Here is a 23,131-nt window from a genome sequence, read left to right as displayed (position 1 = left end):
AAGACCTTGATTTTAGCATGCTGGGAACCATGATGTGTTTGACTGTCTAAGCTCTCTGTGCCCACTTTCTCTCATCTAGGCTTGTGTGTCTGTCACTGGTTTTCACTGTGATTTCATTTTCCAGGGACTTGCACTGGCACATTTTGTGTGGATTGTTCCCTTACAAGTGACGCTCCTGATGGGGCTGCTCTGGGATCTGTTACAAGCCTCCGCCTTCTGTGGTCTTGCTTTCCTCATCGTCCTTGCCGTATTTCAAGCCGGGTTGGGAAGAATGATGATGAAGTACAGGTAGTACCACTCTAGTTACATAGCTCGGAAGGGTTTTAAATTAGATTTTCACAAAGTCTACTCGAGTGAAACCAGGACTGCTCTATTTACTGAACCGGGATCTACTTACTGGGTGTCACTAAAAAGGAATTATTTTAATAGTGTAAATAATACTCCCTATATCAATGGGATGTATTTTTTTTTGGCTTATCTGTCTATAGAATTTCTTTTTAAATATGTAAAGATTCAGTTCATTTGTATAGATCGTAAGACTTAGGTAGAATGGATAAAGCATATATGTGCACGGGAGGGAATGCATATATATTGGATAGAGCTTTATAGGTTTTTCCCACTCTGGTTCATGTCATGGATCATCACACCAGAACCTTAGTTACTTTTTATTACAGAATGTGTCAGTGATACCAGTCCCAGTGTATGATAGAGGACTTCTAGAGTTTGTCAGCTAGAAGATGATAGAACGTATACAAATTTTGAAGTCTGCTAGCTCTTGGCTTGAATCCCAAACCACTTTGCCTCACTGAGTCTCTGGTTTTTCATCTTTAAAATGAAAATAACCACTCCCCCTGGAGCGCCATGAAGTGTCCTACACTGGGACAGTCTATGGAATGTGTCTAATAGTGTCTGGTACATAGAGGGCATTTACTAAAAGATAGCTATTATTTTTGTTATTATCTATCAGATAATAAAATAAATGTCCATCTGTTTGGTACTAAGTGTGGCCTTTTAAAAAAAGCTTTTGTAGTTCTTAGTGACAATTTGACTTGGTTTTACTAAGTATTTGATTGATTGAGTGATTGATTGATTTACAGAGACCAGAGAGCTGGAAAGATCAATGAAAGACTCGTGATCACCTCAGAAATGATTGAAAATATCCAATCTGTTAAAGCATACTGCTGGGAGGAAGCAATGGGAAAAATGATTGAAAACATAAGACAGTAAGTCCTTCTGATAATTTCAATATCATTAGTCAGTTAATGTTTAATATTTTAAGATTTTATTTATTTATTTGAGAGAGAGAATGAGAGAGAGAGAGAGAGAGCACATGAGAGGGGGGAGGGTCAGAGGGAGAAGCAGACTCCCCACCAAGCAGGGAGCCCGATGCGGGACTCGATCCCGAATGTTTAATATTTTAAAAATGAGTGTGTCACAGTGGACTTACTTCCAGTTCATATTTGAAGTTTCTGACTATCAATTGTTTTAAGTTACATCAATATTCATGCATCAATATCAAGTGGCATAAAGTCATTTTCATGGGCTGTAGTTTTATTTAGTTGGTTAAGTGTGTTATTTTTCATTACAAAGATATTTATGCCTTATGAAAGAATCTCCTATATGTGTTTCTGGCTGCTTATTATACTTATTGACTACAATAATGATCACGATGCTGGAGGCTGATTGAAACCTTAAATGAAACTACCAGAGGGCACCTGGGTGGCTCAATTGTTAAGCGTCTGCCTTCAGCTCAGGTCATGATCCAGGGTCCCAGGATCGAGCCCTGCGTCGGGCTCCCTGCTCCGTAGGAAGCCTGCTTCTTCCTCTCCCACTTCCCCTGCTTGTGTTCCCTCTCTCACCATTTCTCTCTCTGTCAAATAAATAAATAAATAAAGTCTTAAAAAAAAAAAAAGGAACTACCAGAGTCATAACTGTATAATTCTGAACCAAATAAGTGGTTTTCTGTTATTCCATTTCACTTAACTTATGTTATGGCTCATGAAAAATGAAAGAAACCCTTCTCTTTGGTTAAAGTATCATATCATTGGGGCGCCTGGGTGGCTCAGTTGGTTAAGCAGCTGCCTTCAGCTCAGGTCATGATCCCAGGGTCCTGGGATCGAGCCCCACGTTGGGCTCCCCACTCAGCAGGAAGCCTGCTTCTCTCTCTCCCTCTGACTGCCACTCTGCCTACTTGTGCTCTCTATCTCTCTGTCAAATAAATAAAAACCTTTAAAAAAAAATCATATCATTGTTCTTCCTTAACTTAAGAATAATAATGCAGGGTAATATATCCATAAATTATGTTTCTAGAAACCCTGCACTTGAGAGGTCAGCTCAAGCAATGAAAGCCATCACCTGAGATAGAATCAATACTTGGCACCTGTCTCTTGTCTTGTTTCACCTCAGATAACCTCTCTTTCACTGATTGGTAAGGATTATATCCAGCAAAAAGTACAGCCCAGACTGAGATATGATTCCTCTGACAGTTTGGGGCACAATATAAATTAGGGCATTTCTGCAGCCATGAGACCATTTTTCTTCAATCAAGGTCCGTGTCTACAAACTGCAGTCAAAAATGGTTCTAGGAGACTCAGTGATAGACACTACTGTTGACGACCAGGTAATTTAAGGTCCTGTAGCACCTGAGAGTTTCACAGGGAAAAATATACTAAAAAGCAGAGTACCCTCTTGGATGGTGTGAATATGGTTATAAGGAATTGGGGCTGCTGATTCTGGTAGACAGTGGTAACTGAGCTGCAGGTGTGTGATTGGAAAAACAAAAGAAATGCTGAAATATTAAGTCCTTTGCCATGTAAATAGAAAGAGTGAAAGAGTAAATATTTCCCAAACATTATTAGTCACCTGTTTTCATTATGCCGTTCAAGACAAATCCAGGAAAGGAATTATATTTTCTTTCCAGAAACATCCTTAAAGATCTTGGGGAATCGTTTAGTCAGTTGAGGTTGTTTTCCTTAGTAACCTGTGAATTTTCCATCATACTCGTCCCCTTGGTCACTTCTCCATAAGCACAGGCACACCAAGAATGGGATGAGGCGTTGATCAGAGGATCCCGTTGTCTCGGGCCTCAAGATAGACCCCTGGTCTGGTTATTCTAGGTGCTGACTTTTCTTGACTTTGGTTTTTATTTTTCTTCTTCCTCGAAAGATGAAATTCATCCTATTTCATATTTCTGTCTGGCCAATTCTAATAGCAAATGGTTGGTTGTAACTTGTGTAATCTGGTTCCTTAATCTGGCATGAAATTATTACCTGAAAAGGCTGAGAAGTGCTGATGTAAATATGGGAAAGCAAGAGTTGCTTCTACTCAAAAGAGCAAATGTAATATTCTGGAAGAAATTCTGAAGGATACACTTCAAAGGGTTGATTGCCTCAGCCTGGGCACCTACTAAACTGGGCAGAGACTGTATAAAACTCCCTGCCAATCTACTCCTTTATCGCTCTTCTGTAATAAAGTCACTTTCAAGTTTTTTTTTTAATAAGAAACTGATAAAATATTTTTATGACTCATAAAGTACAAGTGATTTTATTACAGAGAGTACTGCTTTCTGGGTGATCCTTAGAAATGTTTTTGAGTCCATTATTCTTTTCTTGTCATACCACTTCTTCCATTTTCCTCAACAGTTTCTAATACATTTCAACAACAATTTTCACAAATTTGTGAACATTTTTGTGAACAAGGTTTTCTAGCCTTTTATTAACATCGACCTAGCCACTATTATTCTTTTTTTCTGTTGAGGATTAAGGATTCTAAGCATAGATTCTTAGTGCCAGACCCTCTGCTGTGCTCTCATTTCTCTTGGCAACGACTCTGCCTGGGAGATGGTATGTTTCCCTTCTACACACTTAGATTCTGTAGCATCAAAGGGAAGAGCAGTTGGCTTAAGAAGGCATGGCTATCACTGGCAGAGCCAGGGGTCAAACCCCAGTGAGATTCCAAAATCACAGTCTGCCTTCAGTGCCAAGTGATTGAACTAAGTAAGCATTAGACCATATTACATTGTGAATCATGGTCTAGGTTGGGCATGTGGAACTTCATGTTCTTTATCAGGGTGCTCAGGATTCTCAGACTGAATTCTACGACTTGAGAATGAGAACTTCTCTGAATTCTACACATGTGTGAAACTAGCCTCCACGTGCCAGGCACAGCTGGTGCTGTTGCTCGCTCCCCCCCAGAACCCTCTGCGCGTCTGTTCATGGCTGCCCTTTGCCCTGCAAGAGCCGAATAGGAGGATCACAACGGACTCTAATTTTTCTGGTCCTGGCAGAGTGGGATGGAGGTTGAAGGCAGCATTGTTCTCTCTTTTTTTTTTTTTTTAAGATTTTATTTATTTATTTGACAGAGATAGAGAGAGAGCACAAGTAGGCAGAGAGGCAGGCAGAGGGAGAGGGAGAAGCAGACTCTCCACCGAGCAGGGAGCCCGACATGGGGCTCGATCCCAGGACTCGGGATCATGACCTGAGCCGAACGCAGCCGCCTAACCAACTGAGCCACCCAGGCGCCCCAGCATTGTTCTCTCTTATTACCAGCATCGGCACTCCCTGTTTTCTGCCTGCTAGAGCACTGAAACCTCTTCTCTGTGTGTTTAAAAAAAAAAAAAATTCACATTTGCAGTTTAGACTAGAAGGTCAGAAGTAAAAAATGATTGTTGCAGGGCACCTGGCTGGCTCAGTCATTGGAGCGTGTGATTCTTGATGTTGGAGTTGTGGGTTTGAGCCCCATGATGGGTGTAGAGATGACTTAGAAATAAAATCTTTAAAAAATGATATTTGCAAATAATTATACTAAACTGAGAGACAGAGAAGCTATAGTAGCCACTCTTTTGTAACTTTTCAAGAGCTACCTACAACAGAATCACTTGGGTTCTTGTTAAAACATGGATTCTGGAAGCCTATTGAAAACTCAGTCAGTCAGTATCTCCGGGTGGTGGGCCTGAGGCTGCATTTTAACGAGTTTGTCAGGTGATTTTCACCCATGCTAAGGGTTGAGAAACCCCTCCTTTGCTGCTTATCTGTTGTTCTCAGTGTTCCCCAAAGCCAAGCTAGAATTTCTAAAATGTTAAGAATCCATTAGGGAATCACAAAAGTATATTTTTCCTTTATAAATCTTGCAATGGTGTCCTCATTTCCACACTTAATTACTTAAAACACCAACCAACAAATAAAAAGTTTGAATCAAAATCTTTACTAGTCTTACAAAGTAATAATGAAGTTATTAAAGATATTGAAATACTGTCATCATAGCAATAGAAATAATAATTGAGATTATGAATTATAATTTAAAAATAATATTTATAGGTATGATGTCCAAGACACTGGTGCATTCATTACCATCCCCGTCTCAGAGAAGGTAACTGAGGCCCAGAGAGATTAAATAACTTGCCCAAGGTCACACGGCTCATATAGGGTGGAGCTAGGATCAGAACACAGACAGAAAGCCTTGAGAGCTTCTGTTCAGGTTTTACATTCCAAGATGCCCAGTATTTGAAAAGTTAATAAGCATCCCAAATTTTATATTTTTTTTTTTATAGAACAGAACTGAAACTGACCCGGAAGGCAGCCTATGTGAGATACTTCAATAGCTCAGCCTTCTTCTTCTCAGGGTTCTTTGTGGTGTTTTTATCTGTGCTTCCCTATGCACTGAACAAAACAATCATCCTCCGAAAAATATTCACAACCATCTCATTCTGCATCGTTTTGCGCATGGCAGTCACTCGGCAGTTCCCCTGGGCTGTACAAACCTGGTATGACTCCCTGGGAGCAATAAACAAAATACAGGTAATGTACCTAACTGGGCATCGTATGCAATGATTTTAGAACAGTTTTGAACTTTTCTAGTGAGTAAACTCTCTGGAGACAAAGTCTTGGTCTTGGGCCTGTTCGATGCACAGGATTTCCTCTCTTGATGTCTATGTGTAGTCTAATGAGCCCTTGTGATGAAAGCCCAGTGAAATAAATGAAGGTCTGTGAGATTCTCTCAAGTCAAAGAAGTTGAAGAAAATATTGTTTCTGTAATCTGGAGAATTTTATTTAATCAACCAGTAGATTAGTTCTAATGAACTTGGCAAATGTGCAAAAGATGGTAGCAGATTCACCAGGAAGTCATAAAACATTCCAGCTAAAACTAAGAATGGTTACCTTAAACTTTTAAAAAATTTTCAACCTACTTTCCAGAATGTCAGATAGATGAGAATGGCATTTTATGTCACATCCTAGCAATGCTCATGTAGCTGGTAGCTTGGAAGAGAAGTTCTAAAGTCCTCAGGTGATTATACTGGTATATATAAAGCTAATTGAATCACCACCATAAATTTATGTGTGGTTATAATTTTTATAATTAATATACAGATCAAAAATGTATTCTTATACTTTTTTGATATCCACTTAAATGTTTAACCAGAAGATAAATCACTGTGATAGAAAGAAAAATGAGGGTGAAGGGTGAACCACTTTTAGGTGGTTCTGCCATTATGTAATCTTGGCCAGACTTTGCCAGTGGTGGCCCATGGACCTAATTTTGGCCTTGAACCTGTTTCACTTGATCTTTAAATTAAAAACAAACAAACCAACAGCCCATTTGCATTAGTTGCCAGCATTTAAAAGTTGGGTGATGTTACATATTCAATAAATCATGTCTTCAGCCTCTTTTGAAGAATTGGAATATATAGTAACTGGGTCCTCTTCCCTTATAAGCTGTGGCAACTCCCCCCCTTAAGAGGGCCTGCTCTCTCCTGTTCTACACAGTCTCTACTCAGTCACCCTCCTTAAATTTATCATTTTGAAAATATGTGAGTTTGAGATCTGTGAGTTAGACAAATTGGGGAATGTAATTCAGAACCCATAGCAGCTCTTAGACTAATCTTATTTCTTCTGTTAACCCTTCTCAACTGAGAGAGATAGAGATAGAGATAGAGAAGAGAGAGAGAAAAAATGAACATACATACAGACTTGAAGAGAGAACATCACAAAGACAGGGAGAGTCACTGAACAGGAACATAGTCAGAGAAACAAAACTGGGAGAAAAAGAGAGAAACCAAGGTAGAGATAGTGAGTGAGAGAAGAGTAGAGGAGAAAAAGCAAAAGCAAGGCAAGGAGCAGACTGTCCTCAATACCTGCTGTGGTAGGACTTCAGGACTTAATTCTTCCTGATGCTCCCACCTTCCCTCATAGAACCCTAATAATGTCTAATAGAACCCTTCTTTTGGAGTCAAGGTTCGGTGCTTTAAAATCAGTTATATCAGATTTTCATACCTTTACGTAACCCAGAGAAGTGATGCTATCGATGCCTCAAATAAGGAGGGTGCTGTAGACGTGAAGACATTAGCTTTCTCTCTGTCCTAATTGTTGAATTGAGGCACATTGGAGGGTAATTCAGGGAGGGCTTATAAATTTATCACCCAGGTTAACATGTAAGTGTAGAAGGAAGACATCAGTTGCGTGTTAAAATCTAATGTATAAAAACAGTTTTATAAAATAGCACATGTTTTAAGAGTGCCTTTCAAATGTGATAAATCCTAGTGCTTGGCAAATAACTTTAGAACACTGCGAACGATTATTTTATTAAGAAGTAATTTCTGATCTATTCATAAATCTTCATAAAACCCAAATACAGGATATAGAACTATTGGAGTGTAAAATAGGTGTAATAAAGCAATAATGCTATTCTAGTTCTACAATATGTTTGTGCCTTCTTTTGTAAACAGGATTTCTTACAAAAGCAAGAGTATAAGACGTTGGAATATAACTTAACAACTACAGAAGTAGTGATGGAGAATGTAACAGCCTTCTGGGAGGAGGTCAGAATTTTTTAATTGTTTGCTCTAAATACTTCAGCATTTTCTCCTTTGCGAATCTGGTTTTCATCTAATAAACAAGAAAGTTAGAACGATAATTGAACTGGTAGTGCTGAGAGGGGAGCCGCTGCACTTACTGGATCAATTAAGATTAGGAAGTAATGCAAACCTCAGAGGTTCTGGAGCCTGGTAAGAGCAGGACTTGAATTTTGGCTCCGCCATTTATTCTGTGTGTAATTTAGATTGAATTTCTTGTGGAGCCTTTGGTTCTCCATCTGTAAAATGAAATATTAATATTTCCCTCGCAACCAGTGCCTGGTTTCTTGCAAGTTTGTTGTGAAGTGTGAAGCGCTCAGCATAGTACCATACACATAATAGTTTCTCAAGAAATGCTCCTTTCTCTGATCTCAAGTTCCAGTCCAATGTGTTTGCATACACCGGTCAACATAAAGATGTAGGAGAGATACATCCATGTGTTGTTTTCTATTTTTACTTATATCCATTCACTATTAAAAATTCTCTCGTATATCTCAAAGTCAGAAAAATATTATCAAGGATGTTCAGCCTCTCAAGAAGCAATATTTGATGATTGAGAACACCTATTGAGTTCCTCTTTCCTTATCGCTTGTATCTGCCGAGTAAAGATAGGAGTTACGAAACCAATGTCCTATTTCTACATTTTCTAAAATATCTGAAACTGGTTTTATTTATATAAGCAACTTGACAGCGAGGCCTTCACTTCACTTCATTTTTAAAGATACAGGTTAGAGAATAATTCTTTATCTGCCTAGCAAAATTGTTTGTGGGAAAATGCCAGGTCAGAAAGGGATCAGATTGATTTTACTTCTTTGTTTTTAGGAGTTTCAAAGGCCGTTCTCGGCATGAGGGAAAAATAAGAAGTTTAACGTTTTCCCTCCTAATTTCAGACAAAATTGTTTCCCTGCTCTGCTGCAAAAATCTTCCATTTTCCTCTCCTTCCATCTAATAAAATAGGTAACATGCTCAAACCCTTACTCTGTGCCAGACCCTAGGATAAGCGCTCGATACATGTTGTCTCATTTAATTCACTTAACATTCCTGTGACCTAAGTAATTTAGTGATAAGAAAGTGGATGCTAAGAAAGGTTAAGGGTTCTGGCTCAGCTCACACAACTGGTAGGGGCCAAAGCCAGAATTTGGGCCCAGAGGTCATAGTCTACAATCCGTTCACCCAACTGTTGCCTCCCATCTGGCTATATCCTCATCCTCCAGTCTTTGACTATAACCTGCCAAATTCTGGACACTTCTTGATCACAAGAAGTAGGGGTCTCTAAATCCCACCTTTACAGTATAGTCTTTCAGGTTCAAGGTTTCTAGTCTCTTCAGTGCTCCCTTTGGACCCTGCCTGGTACAATCTCTGCTTATTCCAAGACCAGTCATTTCAGTTCTTCTCCTACAACTCTCTCAATTCCCATTTCCTTCCACTGGCTCCTTTCCTGCAAAACGTTACTTTATGGACCTTGGTGAGGTAGGTGCTGTCTAGGAAAATCATAAAATCATTTGTAAGCTTTACGCTGTTCTTGTTTCAACCTTAGTGGGGCCTGTAAACCTTCTTGGGAAATCTTTTCATTTGTCTTAATTAATTTTCTTTACCATTTCCCCAGAAGCTATTCCAGATTTTTATCACTTTCCCGAAAGCCCCAACTTCTCTCAGGATCTGAGAGAAGTTGCCTTCTACAAAACAGAAAGAAAAGAGAAGCCATTATCATGTATGAATGCTTCCAACTTCCCTGTTCACCCTTGGAATTATGTGTTCCTCCTTCCTTCATGTCTAAGAGAAAGATAGATGTTTCTCCCTGCCCTTGACTGAGCTATTACTACTTCACTTCATCTTCTTAGAACAGGGGGCCAGCAGACCTCTCTCTAAGGGCTTCAACATCTCCTTTCAACTGACTCCTTTTCCCATTCAGATGTTTTCCAGTTAAAAAAAAAGTCTTCCCTTGCTTTTGTCCACCCACCTTCATCCTCCAAACCTTATCCCTTTCTGTCCCTTTGTTGTCACGCCTGTTATTTCCTCATCTTTCATGGGCTGCTCCCTACCACAGTCTGGATTCTGCCCTCGCCGACACATCAGAAGGGTTCCTTTCTTCTTGAATTGATCACTTAGCTTTAGTGCAACCACTCTTTCCATATTATTTTATCCTCAGACCATGACTTCTACCTCTTCCCTGCCTGCTGCTTCCATGGTGATGGGCATGGGGTCCCCATTTAGGCTTTCTTCTAGCATTTCATGCCCCCTGTGGGTGACCTCAAGCTCAGGGCAAACTGAGATCAATGTACTGATGAGTCTCAAATGCAAATTTCTGGCCCCAGTTTCTTTCCTGAACTTCTCTCATGCATTTCTAAATTTCCTGCATGCTCCTCAAGCACTTCACATTCATCACTCGCCAAGCTTCACACACCCTCTCCTCCCAGTGTATTTGCTATATCCTTTGTTGGCATCAACAGCGCCCAAGGGGCAAGTCCCTGGTGAATTATATATGATTCTGCCCTCAATCCAAGACTGGGAGTGGGTAAAATTACTACTTACTTATTAGGAAGCTGAAACTTAGTTTAAGCAACTAGAACAAAATTAGACAACAAATTAGGGAAGAGCTAAAAGGTCAGCCTAAGTTTCTCTGACTCCAAAATGCTTTACCACTCACCATACTGCTCTTTATTTAAACAAAACAAAACAAAAAAGAGTGACTGCTGCTTTACGGTATATTGCTTTCACATACATGATCTCATTTAATACCCTCAACAACACCAGAGACTGAAGTTCAGAATGTTAACAATGACTTGTCAACCATTAGCCAGCTAGTTGAGATGTCACAAGAATGGGGTAAAGACAAAGGATATCATAACCATTTCATGTACAACTACAGGGGACATGTAAACATGGAAAATGTTCAATCTTATTAGGGAGCAAATAAATAAAAATAAGATCAATAGTGAGATTCCATTTTCACCTATAAAACTACAAAAAAAAAGTTAAAACAAATCCAAAACCAAAAATCAGTGTCGATAAGGGTTCTTGAAAACAAGCACTCTCATATAATTATTGGTGGAAGAAAATTTAGAACTACTATTGACAAGACTTGGAATTTCATATGTCTTTTGCTCTCGAAACTCCACTTGTGGGAATTTTTACAAAAAAAAAGTGCTCCCCAGTTTATAACAAAGTACATGTGAATAGTTTATCCATACTCTTGGATACTATCTTACAACTAAAAATTATATTAAAATAGTATTTAATGGTATATGAAAATGTTGATGATTTATTATAAGTCATAAAAAGTGGGTCACCACCTTATTTTTTCTTAATTTTGTAAAATATATATATATTTTATTGAAATATAGTTGACCTATTATGTTAGTTTCAGGTATACAACATAGTGATTCAACAATTATATACATTACGAAATGCTCACCATGATAAGTGTAGAAACCATCTGTCACCATACAGAGTTATTACAATAATATTGACTATAATCTCTATGCTGTACCTTTCATCTCTGGTTATATGTATGTATTTACATACAAAATTATATATATCTATATATGTAAGAAAGTGGAGGGATTTCTTTTTTTTATTTATTTTTTATTTTATTTTTTTTAAAGATTTTATTTATTTATTTGAGAGAGAGAGAATGAGAGACCAAGGGCACGAGAGGGAAGAGGATCAGAGGGAGAAGCAGACCCCCTGCTGAGCAGGGAGCCTGATGTGGGACTCGATCCCGGGACTCCAGGATCATGACCTGAGCTGAAGGCAGTCGCTTAACCAACTGAGCCACCCAGGCACCCCGGGATTTCTTTTTTTTTAAAGATTATTTATTTATTTATTTATTTGAGAGAGACAGAGAGAGTGACTGAGAACACAAGAAGGGGAGAGGGGCAGAGGGAGAGGGAGAAGCAGATTCCCCACTGAGCAGGGAGCCTGATGTGGGCTCGATCCCAGGACCTGGGCATCATGGCCTGAGCTGAAGGAAGATGCTTAACCAACTGAGCCAGTCAGGCGCCCCAAGAAAGTGGAGGGATTTCAGTTGAAATGTTATGTATGGTTTCTTCTCAGTAGTAGTACTACAAGTGATTTCTATTTGTTTTGCTTTTCTGTATTCTCCAAATTTCTTGAAATAAGTGTCTTCTATAATCAGAAATAAAGATTATTAGCCACAACAGCCTTCCATGGGTCCACATGCTTATTGGTTTAAAGTCCCACTTCCAAGCATGGCACAAGTCCTTCAACAGCCTGTGTTGCCCATCTTACAAGGACACCTTTTGTCATTTTGCCACATACATCTGACCTGGCCACTCACCACTGCTGAGACATACTGTTTTTTTAAGCCTAAACCATCGTACATGCAGATCTGTCTTCCTGGAGCACCTCTATCATTTCTTGGTCTTGGAAATCCCACTTCTGTCCCTCCTCGGGTCATTTACTTGGTCCAGTTCCAGGCTGAGTTGCTTGTTCTCTGTAATGTACTCCCATAAGATTTGGTGTGATTTTCAGTTCTAGCACTAAGCATGTTTCAGTATTAATATATATTCATATGTTATTCTCCTGTGTGTGGGATTTTTGAAGTGGTCTTTAATATAGAGCTGATGCTCAATAAATGGCTGTGAAATAAACAAACAAATAAATAAATAAGGGAGGGCTGCCTGGGTGGCTCTGTTGGTTGAGGGTTGAGTGTCCAATTCTTAGTTTTGGCTCAGGTCATGATTACAGGGTCCTGAGATTGAGCCCGGGTCAGGCTCTGTGTCAGTGGGGAGTCTGCTTGAGATTCTTCCCTCTCCCTCTGCCCCTTCCTCTGCTCACACTCTCTGTCTCTAAAATAAATAAATAAATCTTTTACAAAAATAAATGAATAAGGGAATAACAAATGCCCTTGTCCCATTCTATAAAGACTTTTTATTGTCTACTTCTTAAAAGCTTTGCTTTTAGTTGTTTGATGACTAAGGGGGATGTAGGCCATCCATATCGTGAGAACTCAAAGCAGTGGTCCTCAAAGTTAATTGCTTATGTATGACCTAAAAGAATTTTGAAAAACTATGACACATAATCTCTGACACATTGTGAAGTTGACATAAATTTTTGTGTAGTTTTAAGTGGTGGCAAGAGGTGTAATTCCTGTTTATTGTATATTGTCTAAGTATGTTAAATGGATTTTTGTCAAAACCTTGGCATTATAGTTTGAGTGCATTCAGTTTATGGAAGATAAATGAATTTATGAAGTCAGTTCTCATTGTAAAGCCATTCGGCTTGCTTTCTGGCAGAAAAAGTATAGCAACCTTAAAATTAATAAGATAATTAATGTGTATCAACTAAATTTATTAAATTATCAAAAATTAAGTTATCAAATAATTAATTAAAATACCTTATCCTGCCACTAATTTCTGTAATCTTATTCTAAGCTAGGTAAGACCCATAGATTGCCTTCAGGTGAAATGAGATGTTACCTCCTTCAGTATTCCTGGCTTTGCTTTCTTTCACAAGAAAGAAAATTATTCTTCTCTGTTCCCCTTGTGTGTGTCCTAGAGGTTTTTACACTCCAGGAAGGACAGCACAGTAAGACTTAGCACTGGTGACAGGCTCCTCTTCTTTGTCAAGTGAGGCAAGTACAACTGTGAGCCAGGAAGTGGGAAAGAAGAAATGACAAACAGCAAGCAGATCTTAGGCAGACTGATTTTAGGAAGGAGTATATTTGGTGGTTGAGAATGTGGGAATAGATTCCCTCAAGACTACGCATGAGCTTCCTCCCGATCAGTCCTTGGGGCTGGTTACTCTGGATTGAAGACCCTGCTACCCTAAAGCTTCCCATGGGGCAATAGAGAAGCAGGGAACTTTCTTTTTCTTTCTTTTTTTTTTAAAGATTATTTATTTATTTATTTATTTATTTGAGAGAGAGAGAGACAGGAGAAAGGGAACAGAAGCAGGGGGAGTAGGAGAGGAAGAAGCAGGCTTCCCGCTGAGCAGAGAGCCCGATGTGGGGCTCGATCCCAGGACCCTGGGATCATGACCCGAGCCAAAGGCAGACGCCTTGAAAGTTCCCCAGTAGGGAACTTTCAAAAGGGAATTCCTTCCTCCCAACTATTCTCATATAAGGGAATTCATCTGAATTATCTGGCAATCTCATCACGTTTATACTTAAGAACTACTTAAGTGCTTTAGGCTTCTTAGAGGATGGTGCCAGTGGCGTGTTAGAAGAGTGGTTCAGGTTGGGTTGTAATTTCACTCTGGCCAACTTTAGTCATTTCACCTCTGAGTCACAAAGTCTACTGCTTTGAAAGAGATGGATTGTAAAATCTACCTCTGATGTTATTATTGTGCTGAGGATTAGATAATATTTATTTGCTCAGCCTATAGAAGAAGGTACATGTTTTCTTCAATATTAAATTAAGTTTAATTTAATTTAATGGTGAGTGACAATCTAGGATATTGAAGTTATGTTTCCATTAAATGCTTTATTAAAATTTTCAGTGTTTTGCATCATGTACTCTAGAACTCATATACTATATAATTACATGCTATAAAGTATGGATCAGGTGGGGCGCCTGGGTGGCTCAGTCGGTTAAGCGTCTGCCTTCAGCTCGGGTCATGATCCCGGGGTCCTGGGATCGAGCCCCACATCGGGCTCCTTGCTCGGCAGGAAGCCTGCTTCTCCCTCTCCCTCTGTCTGCCGCTCCGCCTGCTTGTACTCTCTCTCTCTGTCAGTAAATAAATAAAATCTTAAAAAAAAAAAAAAAGAATGAATCAGGTGCCATGTGCTTTTCATAATACATAAAACAAATATCTATTGAAAATACCTGAAAAACCTACCTTTGTATTTTCTGTATTTTTTTTTTTTTTCAGGGATTTGGGGAATTACTTGAGAAAGCAAAACAAAACAGTAATGACAGAAAAATTTCCAATGGTGATAACAGCCTCTTCTTCAGCAACTTCTCACTTCTTGGTGCTCCTGTCCTGAAAGACATCAGTTTCAAGATAGAAAGAGGACAGTTGTTGGCGGTTGCTGGATCTACCGGAGCAGGCAAGGTAATGTCTTCTATTCCTCACTGTGAGAACTTAATTTGGCGTGCACTTCTTTCTTTTCCTAGTTTGTCTGTAGTGTAAGAGGGTATGTTGGAGAAATTCTTACATCGGTAGTAGGAGAACACCTGGATATAGTGTCCCTTACATAAATTATTCCACTGATAATATTCTCTAGTCTTTTTTTTTTCTTCATATTACTTCAGTGACTTTTTCTTCTGCATCTTTATATGGTATATGGCACACAACACAGTGTTTTTCCCCCTGCCCCCATGCATGTGCTGATCTTTACATTTATTAAATTTTTTCCTTCTTTTCTTTCTTTCTTTTTTAAAAATGTTATTATGTTATGTTAGTCACCATACAATACATCATTGGTTTTTGTTGTAGTGATCCACGATCCATTGTTTTCGTATAACACCCAGTGCTCCATGCAGTACGTGCCCTCCTTAATACCCATCACCGGGCTAACCCATCCCCGCACCTCCCTCCCCTCCAAAACCCTCAGTTTGTTTCTTGGAGTCCATATTCTCTCATGGTTTGTCTCCCCCTCTGATTTTCCCACCTTCATATTTCCCTTCCTTCTCCTAATGTCCTCCGTGCTATTCCTTATGTTCCACAAATAAGTGAAACCATATGATAATTGACTTTCTCTGTTTGCCTTATTTCACTTAGCATAATCTCCTCCAGTCCCATCCATGTTGATGTAAAAGTTGGGTATTCATCCTTTCTGATGGCTGAGTGATATTCCATTGTGTATATGGACCACATCTTCTTTATCCATTCGTCTGTTGAAGGGCATCTCGGCTCTTTCCACAGTTTGGCTATTGTGGACATTGCTGCTATGACCATTGGGGTGCATATGGCCCTTCTTTTCACTACATCTGTGTCTTTGAGGTAAATACCCAGTAGTGCAATTGCTGGGTCATAGGGTAGCTCTCTTTTTAAATTTTTGAGGAACCTCCACACTCTTTTCTTTTTTTAGATTGGAGCATAGTTGACACCCAATGTTACCTTAATTTCTGGCATACAATATAACAGTTGAACACTTCTATACATTACACTATGCTCACAAATGTAGCTACCATCTGTCACCATACAACGCTATTACAATACCATTGGATATATTCCTTTGCTGTACCTTTCATCCATGTGACTTACTCATTCCATAACTGGAAGCCTGTATCTCCCACTCCCCTTTACTCATTTTGCCCATCCCCCCACACCTCTCCCCTCTGGCAAACATCAGATTGTTTTCTTATTTATGGGTCTTTTTTTGCTTTTTGTTTGTTTATTCTTTCCTTTTGTTTTTTAGATTTCATATATAAGTCAACAAAGTGTCTTATACATGGTGGACATTCAGTAACTTTATCGAATAAATGAACCATTCATTTTTACCAATCTTTGGCATAGACAGTTTTTTTTCAGAGCTAGTCCAGGAAAATCATGGTGTAGATTTAACCTCAGAACCACATAGGCAGAAGGTCCCTATTTTGTTGATTCAGGATTTTAGAGAATGGACTCAGACTTGCTTAGGATTTATTATGAGGAAAAATTACTGAGTGGAATAGATTTTTGAAAGAAATACATAGGAATGTTAATTTATTCAATGCTGGTCCGTTTCCTACTCCCTACCCCCATCCCAACTTATTATAAGCCAAGAATATTTAGAGATACGTCTGACAAAAATTTACATGTTAAAAAGCAAAAACACCTAAAGAGTTGAACTCAAGGATGAAAGTGAAGAAAGGAAGGAGGGAAGGTAGGAAGGTAGGAAGGAAGGAAGGAAGGAAGGAAGGAAGGAAGGGGCACTGCTGCTATAAGATAAAAATGTAAATAAAAGTAGAAATTAAGAAATATTTCTGAAAGACATTCATTAATATATAGGAAGAACAATATTTTTGAAGAATTTAATTTGAAACTTGGGAAACAAAATGCTACAGAAAATGTGTAGTCATTGAATTTGGTGTCCACAACGTTAGTAATACAGTTTGCTTATTTCTCTTTCCAATTCTCTTTTTCTATATGTGAAACAGGCTTTTTAAATAAAGTAGCTGTACTTGTATATTCTCTTCTTAGGAGAACTTGTTCCTCCTTTAAAGTATCATTTTTTCCTTCTATTTCTTATATAATATTAGTAGCAATTTTCACTATTAAAATAAAAAGATAACCATAGGAGAAGTTGTTCATCAGCAAATTATAGATGGTCTAAATGAGAAAGTTTGCTGGTGGGAGGTAATTATGTTTCATATAATTTTTAAAATTCTGTTTATATGTTTAAAGTTACTTCTTTGAAAGGTGTACAAAAATAGCTTTGGATTCACCAATTACAAGACTTACCAGCAATTAAATTTCAGGCAATTCTATTAAGAATTGATGAGCAGATAATTGCTGGCTGGAGTTGCAGTTGCATCTTCTGGGAAGTAGCTCTGAAGACCAAGTCAGAGGAAGGCAGTGGTTCCTTAGGGATAATTAAACTCTTCTGAGGGCTTGGCAGCTCAATCCAGGAGGGAGCCTTTTCACAGTATTAGGAATGGAGTTTTTTTTTTTTTTAATTTTATTATGTTATGTTAGTCACCATACAATACATCATTGGTTTTGATGTGGTGATCCACGATCCATTGTTTTCTTATAACACCCAGTGCTCCATGCAGTACGTGCCCTCCTTGATACCCATCACTGGGCTAACCAATCCCCCCCCCCAAAAAACCCCTGTTTGCTTCTCAGAGTCCATAGTCTCTCATGGTTCATCTCTCCCTCCAATTCCCCCCCCCCCATTTTTCCCTTCCTTTTCCTAATATCCTCCATGCTAGGAATGGTGTATTTTATAATCGACTGGACAGAAGATCTAGCTAATACATATAAAATTGAATAGTTGCAGATATTAACATTTGAAGTCAAGTCCCATCACACTCAGTTTGGTATATCACAAGCCTTCAAGATAACCAAATAATTCTACTTGTATGACTTAGCCTGGTATGCTTGCAGAGGTTTTATAGCATAAAGATATTCATCACAACATTGTTTCCATATCCAAAAACTGGAGGGGCCCCTAAATGTCTATATTAAAGAATTGGTTAGATAAATTTTGGTGTATAGAATGGCATGTTATTCAGTCAGTAAAAAGGATGTTAAAAATGACTGTGAAGGATATGTATGATATGCTGTTAAGAAAGAGCAAGTTATAAAATGTCACATCCATAATGACTTGTGTTTTATAAAAGCATGTATATATGTATATGTGTGTCTGGAAGGACATTTATGGATCAAGTTGCTATCTCTGAGATTTTGGGTGTATTTTGTATCTCTAGATTTTCCAAAGTTACAAATATTTATATATATATTAACATATGTTATTTTCTTAAAACACTAAGGTCAGGTTTAATTTTATCCCTCTTTCCTGTTACAATTGTCTAGACTGTAAGGGACCCTTCTCTTTATTCAAGGACTGTCCTGGTGCTTAACACACATTTATTTAATCGAACATCTTTGAGAAAACAGGTTTTTTTGTTCTAATCTACATTGTCTTTCATTTATGAAACTTCTGTGAATTATTTTAATTAAGCAAAATTGGTTTAAGAGTCTGCACCACTGGGTACCCTTGACTGAAGGATGGCTTGTGGCATCTCCCCCAGGGCGGGGGGGTGGGGGTGGGATTTTCATTTCTTCTGTTGTCCGCATCACAGCTGAAGGATTCTGTGGTCTTGCTGACAACCCTGACACCACATAGTTTCTGTCATCCCTCCTGGCCTTTCCCTGGTACTAGATTTTAGCGTGGTTTTATAGTAACTGAACAACAGATGTGTAGAAGAGCTATCAGTGCCTGCTTTTGTTTACATTTAAAACGAAATACAAATGTCTGTGAAGTTTTATCAACATTTTCTTGTCAGTGTGTGTGTGTATATATATATGTTCAGTGATGGTTTCACTTAATGTCCTATCTCTCAAAATACCAAAATTTTTTTTTATATTTGTATTATATTAATGAGTATTAAATCAACATTAATATTAACATATATATAATATCAATATTATATAGATTTAACATGGATAGGCAGATCTTTTCCATTGTTTGGGTTTATAAAGCTGTACTATATTAAAATATTGCTTCTAAAATATTTAAAAAATAAATATTGCTTCTAGCTTTAATTTTTATACAAAAGGATTTTACATAGAAATAAAATATTTTAGATTTTTTCCTTCATATAACAAAAATTATAAAATATACTGAAATCGATATCACAAAGATGTCTGTTACCTAACCCTGCCTTCTTCCTAATATATTTTAGGTGATATTATTATTTATTAAAAATTTTTTTTTAAGATTTTATTTATTTATTTATTTGATAGAGAGAATGAGAGAGAGAGAGAGAGCATGAGATGAGGGAGGGTCAGATGGAGAAGCAGACTCCCCACTGAGCAGGGAGCCTTATGTGGGACTCGATCCCGGGACTCCAGGATCATGACCTGAGCCGAAGGCAGTCGCTTAACCAACTGAGCCACCCAGGCGCCCTATTTATTAAAATTTAACTGACGATTAAAAACTCTAGAAAATTAAAATATATAAAAACTGGAGAAATTTCCTTTTTACTCTGTCTCTGCTCTATTTTCTACTTTCGACCGTTCTATCCCCCAGCCCAGGTAGCCAATCTTAATTTTTTGAATATATATATATATATATAAATAACTGCATAGTATTCTATTGTACAGGTGGATGTTGTATTATGTAATGAGTCATCAATTGATATTTGGGTTGTTTCCAGTGTTTTGCTAACACAAAAATGACACTGTGACTATCCTTGCACACATGCCATTTAGCACATCTGCAAGTGTATCAGTAGGACAGCTTCCTAGAAATGGTAAAGCATTTGTGTATTCATTGAGCTTCTGTCCCTGAAGATTGCACTAATCTATGTGTGTACCATATGATCTATATAAAAGTATGGATTTCTCCATAGCATCGCCAGCAGATGATGTTACCTAATTTTTAAATTTTTTCCAGTCTTATTCTAGGAGGAAATGGCATATCCATGTATTTTTAATTTCCATTTCTCTTATTATGAATAAAGTACAATATCTTTTCATATGTTTAAAGGCCTCCTCTATTTTCATTTTTGGTGAAATAACTGTTCACATACTTGGTACATTTTTTAATGGGTTTGCTTTCTTTTTCCTTTTGATTTTAGAATCACTTCTTTAGAGAGAAATTATTCTTTTGTGTGTTCTAAGTTGCAAATATTTCAGTTTTGCACTTTTTTCTTTTGTTTTCTATGCACAAGTTTTTTTTTTAAATGTGGTTTAATTTATCTTTTATTTTATGACTTCTGAATTTTGAGATAAAAAGCCTTTCTTACTCCACAGCTGTTTTTTTTCCCCTTTAGGCATCCCCCAGTGTTTTCTTTAAGGATTTTAAGGTCTTGTTTTTGTACTTTTTCTTTGACCTATTTGGAATTCGTCATGAATATAGTATGAGGTGTGGACACAATTTTTTTGTTTGCCCTCTGGATGGCGTTCCAGCATCTGACACCATTTATTGAATAATCCATCTTTCCCCACTGATTTTAGATGCCACCTTTATTGAATACTAATTCCTTTGTGCATTTGGTTCTGGTTTGTAGTTTTATTTCTGTTCCATTGGCTTGTTTCTTTTATTTATTTATTTATTTTATTATGTTATGTTAATCACCATACGTTACATCATTAGTTTTTGATGTAGTGTTCCATGATTCATTGTTTGCGTATAACACCCAGTGCTCCATGCAGTACGTGCCCTCTTTAATACCCATCACCAGGCTAACCCATCCCCCCACCCCCTCCCCTCTAGAACCTTCGGTTTGTTTCTCAGAGTCCATAGTCTCTCATGTTCGTCTCCCCCATTGGCTTGTTTCTTATATAACAGTAATTCATTTTTAAAGTTATTGAGCTCTTATAATTTAATATAGTGTATCATATTATTAAATTATATCATTTAACAAATTTATTGAGTCGCTACTTTGTGCCAAGTATTATTCTAGGCCCTGAAGATATAGTAGTGATAAAACCTACAACATATTCTCATCCCCATCCAAGGAGCTCACATTCTAGTGGGAGACAAACAAACAAAAAATGAGTATATGGAATATTACCTGATGGGAAATGCTATAAAGATAAAGCAGAGAGAAGATTGGTGATGGCATGCAATTTTAAATAGGGGAGATAGAGAAAGCCACGCTGAAAGGTAACATTCGAGCAGAGACTTGAAGGAGGTGAGGGCCAAGGTTGTGTGGCTACCTGCAGAAGAGTCTTGAAGAGAGAGGGCAGAGGAACGCCTTGAAAGGAAACTGGGCCCATACCGTTCCCGGAACAGCGAAGAGGTCAGTGGGGTTGGCACAGAGTCAGCCGTAGAGAATAGAGCTGTCAGAGGAGTAATGCAGGCTAGACCATTACTTGGGCTCTTGTAAAGGAGCCTCAAGGGCCTTACAAAGGGGCTTGGAAAAAGTAAGGCTTTTCTTTCTGAGGCAATGAGAGGCCATTGGAAGGTTTTAAGCAGAAAAGTAACATGATTCGACTTACGTTTTGATGGGGCCACTTTGAAAATAGGTTGTAGAGAGACAAGGGCAGAAACAAGGGATGAGTTAGGAAGCTATTGTGCTAACTGGGCAGGAGATGATGTTCGCTTAATCCAGGTAGTGATGGAAGTAGTAGTCAGATTCAGGACTGTTTGTAAGAAAGATACCACAGAATTAGATTGCAAGTGGCATATGAAAAAAATGGAAGAGTCGAGGATGAGTCCAAGGACTGGGTAACTGGAAGCTTGAGGGTACCATTACCTGAGAAGATTATAGAAGAAACTGGTTTGGGTGGAGCTAGATTTTAGAACATTAAGTTTATAATGCATATTCAGCATCCAAGTTGAGATGTTAATTGGATATACAGGTCTGGTTTCACTTGATCTTAACCAAAAGGCCGAGAAGCAATTACAGGTCTGATTTCAAAGGGGTGGGGACTGGCAGTACAAAAACCTGAGGCCAGATGAGATTCCAAAGGACAGAGTATGCATAAGAAGGGAAAGGGGTCAAGGTGTGAGCCCTAGGACCTTCCAACTTTTAGAGGTGGGGGAAGTAATTTGTCATAGAGGTTATATTTATAATAACTTTACGTTAAGTCTTTGGGTTTTTCTTTCTTTTATTACCTAACGTGAACTCCGATAAAAGCAATGTTTTTTCTTTCTCTGCTGCCTCCTTTTCTTCTACTCAATTTTAGTCAGTAGTGTTATCTTTCTCAATGCTTTATCTTTGTATTGTTAAATATGCTTAAGCTTCTGTTACCCAGTGTGTTACGTTTAAATGATATCCTTTGACTTCCAGCTTTTCTTGATAAGGCAATCAGCAAATTTCCTTTATACCCCATTTCCTTTGTTTTGTGTTTTACTTAAAACTTTTCTTATTGTCAGGGCATATAATGTATTTAAATTCTCTTCTTCAACTCTAATTCCCACATTAGTTTAAATTTTAGTTCACAGTCTTTTATATAAAGTCTTTGCTCATTGATAGTCCTTTTGGTGAAGTTTCTTCAGTCATCTTTTGGATGATTTTATCCTTGTTTCTTCAAGAAGGGCTCATGGAAACAATATTATATCTATATCTTTTTTTAACTGATCCCTTCTTTGTTAGATGAAGATCATATTGAATCTACCTTATTGGGTTATTGTGAGAATTAAATAAATGAATGCAGTTAAATCACATAGAACAGCACCCAGCATAGACCGAGTACTCAACGAATGTTAGCTGTACTAATCTTTCCCTGACGTCCTCCAAACCCATCCCAGTGATCTGAATCAGGTTCTCCATCCCTGTGAACCTCTACCATAGCACTTATCACACTCCACTGTAATTGTCTCTTTTATTCCTCTTTATATCTTTTGTGCATAGCAGCATATCCAGAATAAGAAGTGCTTAATAAATTTTGAATCAGATGAATTAATATAGAATCCTTTAAAAATCAGAACAGATGCCTCTGCTTAGGATGGTAGTTGGAGATGGTGTATTCTGAGAGTGATTTGATCAAATGATTTAACTTAATAACCATGGTTTTGTTTCCAGACTTCACTTCTAATGATGATTATGGGAGAACTGGAGCCTTCAGAGGGTAAAATTAAGCACAGTGGAAGAATTTCATTCTGCTCTCAGTTTTCTTGGATCATGCCTGGCACCATTAAAGAAAACATCATCTTTGGCGTTTCCTATGATGAGTATAGATATAGGAGTGTCATCAAAGCATGCCAACTGGAGGAGG

The 23,131-nt window shown here is 38.0% G+C and overlaps 1 protein-coding gene across 1 annotated transcript in view; it reads left to right on the top strand.

The window, feature by feature from the left end:
* Positions 1–23,131, top strand: part of CFTR (CF transmembrane conductance regulator) — a 165,274-nt gene that overhangs the window by 46,270 nt on the left and 95,873 nt on the right. The window contains exons 6-11 of the mRNA XM_064575631.1: positions 125–288; positions 1,098–1,223; positions 5,549–5,795; positions 7,721–7,813; positions 14,681–14,863; positions 22,939–23,130. Coding sequence (XP_064431701.1) covers positions 125–288; positions 1,098–1,223; positions 5,549–5,795; positions 7,721–7,813; positions 14,681–14,863; positions 22,939–23,130 — 1,005 coding nt within the window. The remainder of the gene's footprint in view (positions 1–124; positions 289–1,097; positions 1,224–5,548; positions 5,796–7,720; positions 7,814–14,680; positions 14,864–22,938; position 23,131) is intronic.

Source organism: Mirounga angustirostris, unplaced genomic scaffold (assembly GCF_029215605.1).
Source record: "Mirounga angustirostris isolate CCGP_5_RB_7025 unplaced genomic scaffold, mMirAng1.0.hap1 SCAF_12, whole genome shotgun sequence".
NCBI lineage: Eukaryota > Metazoa > Chordata > Mammalia > Carnivora > Phocidae > Mirounga > Mirounga angustirostris.
Note: the sequence above shows the minus strand (reverse complement) of the source record. Positions and strands in the feature narration are given on the sequence as shown.